Below are 12,933 nucleotides of genomic sequence, written 5' to 3'. Positions count from 1 at the left end.
TGTGGGGATGGAAAATTCAAAATCAATTATCAAGAACTGCTCAGTAGCATCTGAACATGATCTGTTCTCAAAGATAGATCTATAGATTGGGGGTTAGTAAGAACTGCCAATGCTGGAGTCAGAAATTTCTGAAGAAGGGTCCCGACCTGAAATATCAACTTTCCTGCTCCTCTGATGCTGCCTGGCCTGTTGTGTTCCTCCAGTTCCACACTGTGTTATCTAAAGATTGGGTTTTTTCAGAGTGAGGGAACAATCATAGAGGAAATACCTAAATGAACTTGCCCTCAGCGATTAACTTGTCACTAACACATTTATTCAGAACAGTATTTGTAGGAGTGACCACAACACTTTACATTGGTAGAGAAATTCCTATTTTCCTGGGAGCATACGTTCATTTTGGATACATGCTAAATGATGTAATTCCACAACAGATCTGGCAGCTCAAAACTGGATCTCCTTGCTATGCTTTGGACCCTCAATCGCATCAAAATTGTACACTGTTGCATTTATTTCATTTTAACTTTGCCATCAAGCCAAGAGTCCAACTCTGGTTCAAGAACAATGTCAGGCATATCTAAAAATAATGTGCCAACTTGGTGAAGCTACAACACATGAACTCATGCCCATTAAACAATGGAAGCTGCATGCATTAGGCTTCCTATTCTTTCCCTTGTTATGTATTACATCTTAGGGTTTTACCAGTCTTAATTCTAAATGGGACAGCAAAGTCACAGATTTGTGGGTTGTTCAATGCATTGCCTTGAATCCTGCAAAAAATTTTCACAGGCTACATTTGTTCACAATCTGCCGTAAATAATTTCATTCAGGTGACCATCGTAGTATGCTATGTTGTCCTTAAAACAACATAACAGAAGGAGGCAATGTGATATCCTTGCATGGAAAATATGCATCCTGTTGAGTGCAGACCACTATTTTGAGGGATGTCTATTGTCAGTCATTCAATAGGTCTTTGTTCAGCACTTAAGGGTGAGCTCAGAGGGTGCACCATTTGCCTGCTTTGTTATTAAACTGCTTTGCCAGAAGTGTTCAGAGAGGTCCAGAAAAATTTGAGTGACAATTCAGAAAAGTCCGAAGGTTTTTGGGGATTGGTAATTCTGGATTGTCTTCAATGTGATCAAACTCTTTCAATATTCAACAGTTGAAGCATCACAACCTGCAAGTAATCCACCCTGTTTTTGACTAATGTAATTGCTTTAGCACATGCAGCCCAAGTTATACTTGTAATATAGTGTCGGAACAGCTCTTCACATTGACCATTAAAGAACTGCCAAATACCATACTAAAGAGAGAGCTGAATGATCTCACATTAATAGGTCAGATCAAAGCTCTGTGGTTCTGCCACATGTGAATAGTGCTAAACAATTAAACAACTATAGGAAGGGAAAGGTTCTATGAAAATCCCCATGGTCAACAAGGAATGAGCTGAGTTTCTGATTGCAAAAGGCAAGGCTGAAGGTTTTGATAAACAATTTCAACCAGATGTGCCAGCCAGCTGATCCATCCTGAAATTACTGACGAATGTTCCCTTTAAGCTGCCTTCCCTCTAAATAGCAATGTGGAAGTTCCCATACAGGCCAAGTAGAAGTCAGCCATTTTATCTTAATGTACGTGAAAGGTCAAGAAAAAGAACTTAAAAGTCTCATGCATTTAAATGAGTAGGATGTGCAGAACAAAAAACAAAGATAGGGTATGAGTTGTCATTATCACAGATGTAATTTTCAGCCAATTTGATTCACTCCATGTGACCTTAAGAAATGGCTAAGTGAACTGGATGTGGAATCCTGGCTGTTGTGTTGAGGACATGTTTCCACAACTAGCCACACCTCTCATTAAGCTATTGCAATATAGTCACCACACAGGAATCTATCCAGCAAAAAGGAAGTTGCAAAGGCGTGTCCTGTTAACACAAAAAAAGGACATCCAGCCTATTATCCAGTCTCAATTCAATCATCTGCCAAGGAACAGCAAGTGTCATAACAGTGTTGTTAGGATGCATTTACTGAGGAAGAACTTGCTCAGTTCAATTCCACCAAGATCCGGGTGTGCTGAACATTAAATGGACAAACAAGTTGAATTTGAGGGGGTGAAGTGATGGTGGCTGCCCAAGAGTGGCATGATGGAACTCAAGTAGTATCCTGGAATATATCTGAAGTTCATACTGTGATGGTGTTCCTCTGTCATCTCTTCAAAATGACAGTTTTCAAGTGCTAATCTGTGATTTATTTTAAAAGAAGGCCTGGAAGGTTTTCTAATGGGCATATTCTTGTATCCCAGAGTTTCTAAAACTACTTTTTAAAATGACTTCATTTTAACACTTAAAATTGAACATGATACAAGATGCCAACAAAAACAGGAGTGATAAAACATGTAGTAATTTTCAATATATAATTGTTAAAGTTTGTATATTATAAATCAATGTATCACATATACTGTGAACACTGTGTTTTAAAAATATTTTGTGAAAATATTTTATGCACTCGCAAATCAATCCATTATTTAATCTGAGCCACTGTAGCTAATAGACTTTGCCCAGGAAGCAGCATGTAGAAGAATTGACAGTTAAAGACCTTGTGTTTTTGATAAGCTGTACTACAGGAGCATATTTCTGGGAGTACATCCAGGGAAGTTATTTGGGTGGAACTGAGACACAAGAAGGGGATGATCACCTTATTGAGATTGTTCTATAGACCCCCCAATAGTCAGCAGGAAATTGAGAGCAAATTTGTAAGGAGATCTTAGTTATCTGCAACAATAATAGGGTGATTATGGTAGGGGATTTTAACTTTCCAGACGTAGACTGTCATAGTGTTAAGGGTTTTGACGGAGAGGAATTTGTTTAGTGTGTACGAGAATCTCTTCTGATTCAGTATGTGGATGTACCTAAAGGAGAAGGAGCAAAACCTGACCTACTTTTGGGAAATGAGGCAGGGCAGGTGACTGAGGTGTCAGTGGGGGGGCACTTTGGGGTCAGTGATCATAATTCCATTAGTTTCAAAATAGTGATGAAAAAGGATAGACCAGATATAAAAGTTAAAGTTCTAAATTGGAGGAAGGCCAATTTTGACAGTACTAGGCAAGAACTTCTAAAAGTTGATTGGGTGTTGCTGGGGGGAGCGGTGGAGAGAGGGTCTTGTATATTTGCAGGTAAAGGGACGGCTGGGAAGTGGGAAGTCTTCAAAAATGTGATAATGAGAGCCCAGAGACTGTGTGCTCCTGTTGGGGTGAAGGACAAAGCTGGTACATGTAGGGAGTGTTCAGTGATGAGAGAAATTGAGGTTTTGGCCAAGAGAAGGAAGGAAGCACGTCAGGAATAGACAGCAGGGATTGAGTGAATCCCTAGAAGAGTATAAAGGCAGTAGAAGTGTACTTAAGGGAGAAATCAGGAGGGCAAAAAGGAGACATGAGATAGCTTTGGCAAATACAGTTAGGGAGAATCCAAAGGCATTCTACAAATGCAGGCTGCCCAATTGAAACAATTGCCATAAGATTAAGTTTAGTCATGAATAATTGTTTAATGTAACCTCTATATTAAAGTTCAATTTGTAACAATGTGTGCGTACGTTTGTAATCATGTAATCCTTTATACCTTGATCTCTTAAAACACTGTATGGGCTGAATGTTTTAGAATATTTCACTATTGTTCACTGTTTACATAGCCTGCATAACAATTTGTTAATATTTTGTGATCTTTTGTATTGGCTCATATAGTTTTGAAAGTTGTAAACAGCCTTTCACATGATTTATCCCTTCCCTTTTCTGATGCATTTAGAACTAGAGACAAAAATATCCCCTATAAAATAAACCCAGGAGAGAAAATGCTCAAGTTGCTAAATCTAATGAAGAACATGTAAGAACTGACGAATGGCCCTAAGGAAGAGCAACAGGTCAGTGCTAACAAATGGGTAAAGAACACATCAAATTATCCTCTTATCTCAGCAAAAAGTCATAAAAGTGACAACAACAAAACTTAATTAAGATGGTGGGTTCATGGATAATTGACAACTTAAGGAACCAGTCAGGACAGAGTGGAAGGTAACATAAGTCAATGCTTGTAACCCTTGAGAACCAGGTATAAAGATGGACCATGTGCTCCTTAAACCAATTAACACTACACCTTGCCTCACCTAGGCTAATCAGAATGCGATGATGTTATTAATCGTACAGTGGTTGGTGGTTTGGAAAGAGTTTAATAAGCAGCAGCTTTTAGTAACTAAGGCACACATGCAATTTGAAAGTGGAAGTTATCTGCTGTCCAAGTTGGAAGCAGAAGACCGTTGGTAGTTGAAGAGCAACCATAGGTCAACCTAATGCCCTAGGCTGAACCAGAAAGCAACAGCCAGAGTATGCTTAAAAAGTCGTTGCCCTGCTTTGCTATTATTACTTATAACTTAAGTAAGTTTTCTGAGTTATTGCACCAGACTATCTCCTGCTGCTTTATTATTTCAAGTCAAAAGATCAAATTAATATTGGAATTTGAATTAAACTTGTAACACAGAGCATGCAATATTCCCATTTATCTGCTATCCTTGTCCATCTAGATGACAATGCTTCCAGGTTTAGAAGGTGCTGTCTTGGAAGAATTTCCGCAGTGGATCACACATTTGTGCTACTGAGCATTGGTGGTGGAGAGTGAATGTTTGTCGATGTGGTGCCAATCAAATGGACTACTTTGTCTTGGATGGTATCAAGCTTTGTGAGTGTGGCTGGAATTGCACTCAACCCAGGCAAGTGGAGAGTATTTCATTCCAATCGTGATTTGTATTTTATAGATGGTGAGCAAACTTTGTGACATCAGGAGACACAGGATTACTTGCTGCAGGATTCCTAGTCTCTGACATACTCTTGTAGCCATATCATTTACATGGCTACTCCAAATCAGTTTGTAGTCAATGGTAAACCTAGCATGTTGATCGTCAGGGATTTAACTATGGTAATGTCATTGAACGTCTGGGGTGATAATTGGATTCTCTTGTTGGAGATGATCATTTGGCACTTGGGTGGCATGAATATTACTTGCCATTTGTCAGCTGAAACTTGGATATTATTTTGATCATGCTGCACTCAGGTACAGACTACTTCAATATGTGAAGAGCTGCAAATTGTGCTCTGAATAACAGGTGGAAGGTCCTTGTGCTGGCTAATGATAAAAGATGGCCTTCCAATATGACCAAAGCAGCCTGGATGGAGATAACAGCAGAAGTAACAGGCTTGGGGTCATTGATAGACCATGGATTCAGTGTCAAAAATCACTTCCTAAGACCTGCCAGGATAATTGTGTCTCTGTTATGGGGAGATTTGCACGCATAGAACATTTAAGGACGATTCCGTCAGGGTGTTGTGTTGTGCACGTGCCAAAAGTCAGAGTCAAAATGATCCACAAATGCCCCTATGAATTCTTCAAACGCCCATGGAGGACTTGCAGATGGTGGGAGATGCAGGAGAATGTGAAAGGTATGTTGGTTACAGAATGCTAATTCAGAAATGAAGATAGGTCAAAGGATTTGAAGCATTAACTGTTTCTCTCACTACAGATGCTGTTAGACCTGCTGAATTTTCTCTAGCAATTTCTGCTTTTGTTTGTTTCAGAGCTTCATCATCTGCAGACCTTTCTTTTGCCTTATTATAGGGTGCTAATTCTTTTGCAGATTGTGTGCCTGGAGCATTCTCGTAGACCGTGCACATGAAGGAGTGATTGTACAAGAGATTCAAAATCATTGCATTGTTCTACTCCAAGAGAAAAGGCCTCACAATACCAGAAAAAAAGAAGCAAGACAAGAGATGTTGTGCCAAACCAGCCACTCTCACAAGCATAGAGAAGGAGCATTGGAGCTTTCTGTAGATAAGTGAAGCTAATCCATTGGTAGAGATGAAAGAGAAGTAAGATCCAAATTGGTGAGATTGCAAGGGACAATGTTTATAATTCAGACACAGCTGTGTTAAGGGGACTAAGGAGAATATGAATGATACCAGGATATGTTGCTGTGAGGTTGTGATGGTCTCCGGTTTTGAATGTTCTGCTGTTTTGGGAAAGAAGAGTGAATGCATGTTGGATGTCAGGGAATGCAAACAAAAGATAACATCACATCATGTTTGTGGTGCTGCTCATTAAAAAAATATTTCTGTGCACTCATCTCAAAGGACGAAGATAACTTTAACCTTCCCTGATAGTAGGAACTGCCGATGCTGGAGAATCTGAGATAATAATATGTACTGCTGGATGAACACAGCAGGCCAAGCAGCATCAGAGGAGCAAGAAAGCTGACTTTTCGGGTCTGGACCCTCTCTTTTAACCTTCTCTGTCTTTGTCTTGTGCACGGATTGCAAATGGATTGTTGCTGCCACAAGCCCCAAGAGACCAATACCAGTCTCTGAGGCGAAAAAGGAAACCTTGGAGGATGCAGAGTCCCATTCTTGCCCAACATCTCACCAGGTAAGGAAACTGATGACGGTGCATCAGAGTCATGCATGCGGATGGAGAAGTCAGGCGAGTGCTTGAGAAGTGCTAACTGCTGAGTTCCAGTAAGATTATCCTTTGCAGTCATCTGTAAGGCAAACGATGCTGGATGTTCAGTACAAGGTGTGTGGAGATCTGGTGGAGATACCAGAGGAGTTGTGTGTTTTGGCACAGAATTTACTGCTGTCCATCCAGGTACTGTTCACTGAGATCATCCCCTCCATTGATTGTATGGCTTCCTCCATTGATTGTCTTGCAGGGCCAAACTCAGAAGAATACTAATACAATTGTTGCATGCATTTTGACCTGTACTCCATCACCAGGGGTCCAGAGCCAGGATAATAGAAGAACAAGGGCGCTTGTGCCCCTCTCAAGAAAGCAGGAAGGGCCAAATGGACCACCTGGTAGAGCGTGAGCAGCACCTGATTCAAACTCAGGCTATTTCTGATGGAGACAACTTTTCTCTACCCTCCTGCCACTGGCATAGAGACTTTCAAGCGCTGTGGTGGCAAAAGGCTCTGTTGCCATTGTGCAGGAGACACCCACAATATTCGGCTCTTCACAGCCTCCAGTAACTGGAGGACTTGTACCAAAGACAACACAGACTAGGGGGAGAAAGTGAAAGCAGCTGTATCCACCACAGCAGCAAATGAGGGGAAAGCACCATGCCACAGTACCTGGAAAGAACCAAGAAATCCTCACAGCAATCATGCTTCAGTACACAGAGAGAATTTATATTTTGCATTATTTGCAACAGACAGTGACAATGTCACTGTCTGTAGGTAAATGATGACTTGATGGGACATCCTTGAATCTTGTTTTATTAGAATGTATTGAGATGGACCTCATACTCGAGTATACTCCTCCAAAGATCTGAATAATATTTTGAAGACACTAATGATCTGGATCCTGATGGCCCTATTTCTGCCATGGCTCACATTGCAAACACATGGATCAAAACAGCACTGTTCAGTGGGCTGATTGAAACTGTTTCTCAGGCTGCATTTTAGCCTGGAGTTGGACATTTGGACCCCTTATACAGAAAAACACAGAACGAATTCCAAACTGTCATTTATAGCACCTAACCAGGTATGTATGTGCAGAGAGTGGAACCAAGTAAAGTCAGTTCAGCGCAGTTTGATGCACTTCAGAAACAGCATAAGAATGTCTCCTCAACCTAATTCTTTAGTGTAAGGTGAGACATGAAAGGTTTCTCTGCTCAATAGTGAAATAAAAAGCAGACTGTAGTCATAAGATTGTAAGGTGGTAATTGAACCCAGATTAATTCACAGATCCAGAGAAGTTCCAATGTTCTACCTTTTATTTGAGATCATTCCAAAGCCTTAATTCCTGCTGCTGTCATGGCAGGTCAATTCCAAGTGTTGGAATCTGTTCAACAATTGTTTAAAACCAGGTCACATCATTTGATTGCTGTGGTTAAAATGTAAGGAAAAAGTCAATATGTGTTACCATCAGCTACAATGCGGTTTATGATTCAGGGAAAGAGATTTTTTAAAAATTCCTTGTGCGTACATGAGGTTGATCAGGTAATTTCAAAATACATTTCTATTGTTTCACACTGAAAAATGAATAAACGTTCTGTACAGAGGCAGAACGCTGATCTTCATTCTACAGATTGGGCCAAAGTATTTCATCATTTAATTACAGAAGAAATTCTGCTGTAATGGACAAGTATAAAGTCTGGTTTAACAGAGACTAGAGTAGAAATTTGTCTTAGATAATGGTACAGAATGGGAGTATTTTTTTAAATCCAGAAGTGCTCTTACACACAACTAGATGATTTTTTTCCATCACCAAATCACCTGTGGTATTTTTTTCCATCTATTAACCGCCACTGGTAAAGCATCCATATTTTCTAATTGATTAATTTATGTGCAAAGCCCATTAAGCATAATGCAGACTATCAAAGATGAGGGAGGGGTGGGGGGGGGGTGGGATAATGGGACTTTTCCATTACCAATCGCCAGTGTTTTTTTTCCCATTGATTAATCAACACAAGCAAATCACCTATGTTTTCAACTGAGCAATTTAAGTGTAAAGTCCATTAAGGGCAATGCAAACCATTAAAGGGGAGGGAGATGTAGGGAGAGGAGGACATGAGAATTATTGGATGGCTGTCTGATATACAGCACCTGATATTCAGTTAGACTACAGTCAGTGGAGTTAAGTATGAGGTACTAATCAGTATGGTACCAAATGGCCAGTCTGTTGCCACACGTTTTGTACTGCAGCCTGAGAAAACCTCTCTTTCATTATGTTAAAAAGTGCTCATTCCCATCTTAGTTACAGTGCTGATCTCAATGAAATACAAGATCAATATTTACTTATTGTATCCAGCCCTACCCTGATATACCTAAAATACATTCTCACTTGGCAGCATGATATCCTGATCTTGTTGTGTGAAAGGGAAATAAGTGGCTGTCTTCACTGAGGAAAAGATAAGGATACTACGAATAAGTGATTATAGTTATCTGGAATGATGGAATGGGCTGGGACTCTTTTTTTTGTTTAGAAAAGTGAAAGTTGAAAGTTACCTAGCAGAGTTCTGAAAACTTGTGAAGCTGTTTATTGGGTAAATATCATGAAAAAGTTCTTTCCACTTGTGGGCAGTCTAAAAGTAGAGGAAACCAAGATAAGACAGTTGCTCATAAATTCAACTGGAAATTCAAGAGAAATTTCCTTTTACCTAAGGAATAGTTAGAGGATGTAATTTGTTACCAATAAAGACCTGGTAGTTCAACTTAATAAGATGCTTCATAAATAAATAAAGGAGAAGGGAATAGATTGCTGTGTAGATACAATTAGATTAATTAGGGTCTAAGGTGTGGAGCATAAATACCAGCATTGACCATTTGGGCTGAATGGCCTCTCCATGTGCTGTAATTTCCATATAATTCTATGTAAATAGCCTTCCTACAAATAAATGAAAACTGTTGCTGAATTTCATACATTATGCTACAGAACAGTGAAATCATGGTGTCAAATTCAGGTAACGTCCAAATTCCAGCAGTGTTGAAGTTACCCGCTGTTCCAACTGGCAGAATAACAATTTCAATAGAATGATGTCCCTTATAAACTTAAGTCCCAAACTGAAACTCCCAATTAGCTGAACTTGAGATTTGATCATGCCAATCTATTAGAGTGGGCCAAACTGATGTTCTTGCCTCCCACCAGTCTCGAGCCAATGAATCGGAAGGAGATTAGGATTCTGAAAACCCACTACCAATGGCAGCTGATCTCAGGTTAACAAGGCCATTGATAAGAAGTAGGAGTACAAGACATCTGTTATTGAGGCCACATTCATGATGAAGGAGGTGTGGAAGATGGTGATAATAGCTGCAGTTGAAAATTGCTTCTACAATGTTGGGATCAAGTGGGCTGTAACTGCTCAAGACACTGAGAATGAGGAGAAGTATAGTGGGGATAACTAACTCAATGACAGGCCTCTTTTTGCTCACTTATAAGAGGCCAGCATGACCATACAAGCAGAGACAGTCATGTAAACCAATAGGAAAGTGGATGGCACTGAACGCTGTACAATAAACCTGACAGATGAAGCAACTATAGATGCAGTAGATACAATCACAGAGGAGCCTGAGGAGACCAACATCAAAGCCACTCACTACCTTGTTTCCCTGGCTGAAGTTGTAAAGTTCATAGAGATACACAGGGTTTTTGAATTGCTTCATGGAAACAGTCAAACAGATTTTCTGAATTAATGCAATGCTGGACTGAATCATTCCTGTCAAAAGACACTATGGTAAGCAAAAGAAAATTACAGAGACTTTCCAACCTAACTTCCAAAATTTTTCAAAGTCATTTTCTGGATGAAGATATGCCATTGTAAGGTGTGAACAACTTAAAAACAAAGACAACACCTCACCCCCTCCCCTCCCCTCACTTGCCCACCTTCTGCAGGGACCATTTCCTATGGGATACCCTGGTCCACAACTCCTTCACCCCAACACCTCCCCACAGCCCTACAGCACCTTGCCCTGTAACCGGCTAAGGTGCAACACCTGCCCATTTACCTCCTCCCTCCCCAGTATCCAAGGGCCCGAACATACCTTCCAGGTGAAGCAACACTTCACCTGCACTTCCAAGAATCTAGTCTACTGCATTCGCTGCTCACAATGTGGTCTCCTCTACATTGTGGAAATGAAGCGTAGACTTTGCAACCGCGTTGCAGAACATCTACGTTCTACTCGCAAAAAGACCCTGAACTACCCGTTGCTTGCCACTTCAATGCACCACCCTGCTCTCTGGCCAACAGCTCTGTCTCTACACTGCTACATTATTCAAGTGAAGCCCAACGCAAGCTGGAGGAACAACACCTCATTTTCCACTTGGGGACCCTACAGCCCTCCGGACTCAATATTGAGTTCAATAATTTTAGGGCCTAAACTCCCCCATGTCCCAGCCCCCCACACCAGGCCTTGTTACCACATAGCCTGCCATTATACACCCCATGTTGTTAGTCACTAACAGTCCCCATTAACAACTATTCACCCTCCCAGCCTGATCGTTAGCAACTCTTTTGTCTGTCCAACTGTCTTTCTCTTTCTTCGGGCTCTGTCCTATTGTTTACACCCTACCCCAACCACCTCCATATAAACTGACATTTTCCCAGCCACCATCATTTTTGAGGAAGGGTCACCGGACCTAAAACATTAACTCTGTTTTCTCCTTCACAGATGGTGCCAGACTTGCTGAGCTTTTCCAGCAACTTTGTTTTTGTTCCCGATTTTCAGCATCCGCAGTTCTTTTGGTTTTTGAAAACAAATTGGAATTTTTACATTTTCCTCTGTTTTCATTTGGGATTTTTTTGACAATGACTGTCTTTATGGGCAAATTAGGTTGCATAAGGGTCTCCTTGACTTTCTGCTAACATGAATTTGCAAGTAGACTCCCTATGATTTGACTCATTGTAATTTCATTGTGTATGAAAGGGCTGAGCAAACCAAACCTTAAGCCTAATGCTAGTCACTAATAAATTTAATGTGTTTTGCTAAAACTCTATGTTTGTTCTGCTTCTTTTCTTCATGTTCAGATCACTCGAACCAGTGATCTCCCATGCAGTCACGATTCCACTCCTTGCTGCACAACCAGCACCATTCAAAGAGGCAAGAAGATCTGGGGCATTTCATATGCATGCAGCCTCCTGTGGTTGGGAGAAGTATCAGTCAGTTACATGGAAACAAACACCTTACTTAACTAGAAAACAAACAAATCAGATAATATGAAGGAAGGTAATAGGGTGATTTTTCAGTTCCATGACATCCAGACAGTGTACAGTTTCTGCATACAACAGAAAGGTCTCCAATCCCAGAGGACAGTCGAAGAGAGAATGCAGAGTGGCTAAATGTTTTATTGCTATATAAAACAGGCAGGAAACAGAGATCAAGCAAAGATACTTATGCTCAGGATAATTCCCTGAAGAATCCCTATAGTAATGCCTTGCAGCTGTGACAATTTGCTTGTGAAGACAACTGAAGATTTTCTGTCTGATGCTCATTGAACTCAGTTTCACTAGGGTCGTATTGTCAGCTGGCTGGTGGTCTAGCCTCTCCTGTGGCACTCAGGTCAGATATTTGGTTTTGTGGAAACTGAGGAAACCAACTGAACATTTGTGAGCAGCTGTTATGCGATAATAACATTAATGACTCTTTCAATTGATGAAAATAAATTTTGTGGCTAGATTTATCACATTTGTTGTGGAGATATTGTGTTCATTTTGTACAGTGTCATGTAAATGTAAATCATAACTGCACTGAAACATTTTGGCCAAGGGAGGTGTTTTTACAGATCTACAGACAGAACCATGGAAAACATCATAGACCTAATTGGGTGAAGATTCTATAAGTGGTTTTCTATACCACGTCAAAGAATATTAACAATTAGTCACACAGTATGCACACCAGAGTGGATAGGAATGGCTGATGCCCTTTCTTTAAGAACAATAATGAACCAATTGGAAATTTATGACAAAATAGAAGCTTAATAGTCCTTTCTCCCATTTGTTAAAGTCAGATTTATAACATTCCGTTTGAACTCAGGTTTACTACTATAATACCATAACCTCTATATTACGTATATATTGTACTCAGGCAATTTTTGCAAAGCAAATGAAGATCAATAATTTTCACATTTTGTAATCCTGTAAAATATGTTACAATATCTGCCATTTTGGAAATTAATGAGTAAATACTATTCTGATCTTTGTTAACCAGGTTAAAGGATATCTACTAGAATGATACCAGAACCAAAATACTTAAATTATGAGGACAGATAAATACAGAAGAGGTGTTTAAGATGTTTAATGAACTTGATCAGCTAAATCGAGATTAATGAGTTGCTCTGTAGGAGATTTCAGAGCAAGTGGACACAACCTGAACATTTTTAAAATTCTCCATTGTCTATGAGGTGGCATGGTGGCT

The 12,933-nt window shown here is 40.1% G+C and overlaps 1 protein-coding gene across 8 annotated transcripts in view; it reads right to left on the bottom strand.

Annotated features, from left to right (window-relative positions):
* Positions 1 to 7,797: 7,797 nt before the first annotated feature.
* The window catches only part of prkn (parkin RBR E3 ubiquitin protein ligase), a 977,400-nt gene continuing 972,264 nt past the window's right edge, over positions 7,798 to 12,933 (bottom strand). For all 8 annotated transcript variants that reach the window (XM_059648413.1, XM_059648412.1, XM_048535676.2 and 5 more), the window contains one exon: positions 7,798 to 11,657. In XM_059648413.1, the coding sequence (XP_059504396.1) occupies positions 11,548 to 11,657 (110 nt within the window). In that variant the 3' untranslated portion in view covers positions 7,798 to 11,547. The remainder of the gene's footprint in view (positions 11,658 to 12,933) is intronic.

Source organism: Stegostoma tigrinum, chromosome 9 (genome assembly GCF_030684315.1).
Source record: "Stegostoma tigrinum isolate sSteTig4 chromosome 9, sSteTig4.hap1, whole genome shotgun sequence".
In the NCBI taxonomy this organism is placed as follows: domain Eukaryota; kingdom Metazoa; phylum Chordata; class Chondrichthyes; order Orectolobiformes; family Stegostomatidae; genus Stegostoma; species Stegostoma tigrinum.
The sequence above is the reverse complement of the archived record's forward strand: the minus strand, read 5'-3'. Positions and strand labels throughout refer to the sequence as shown.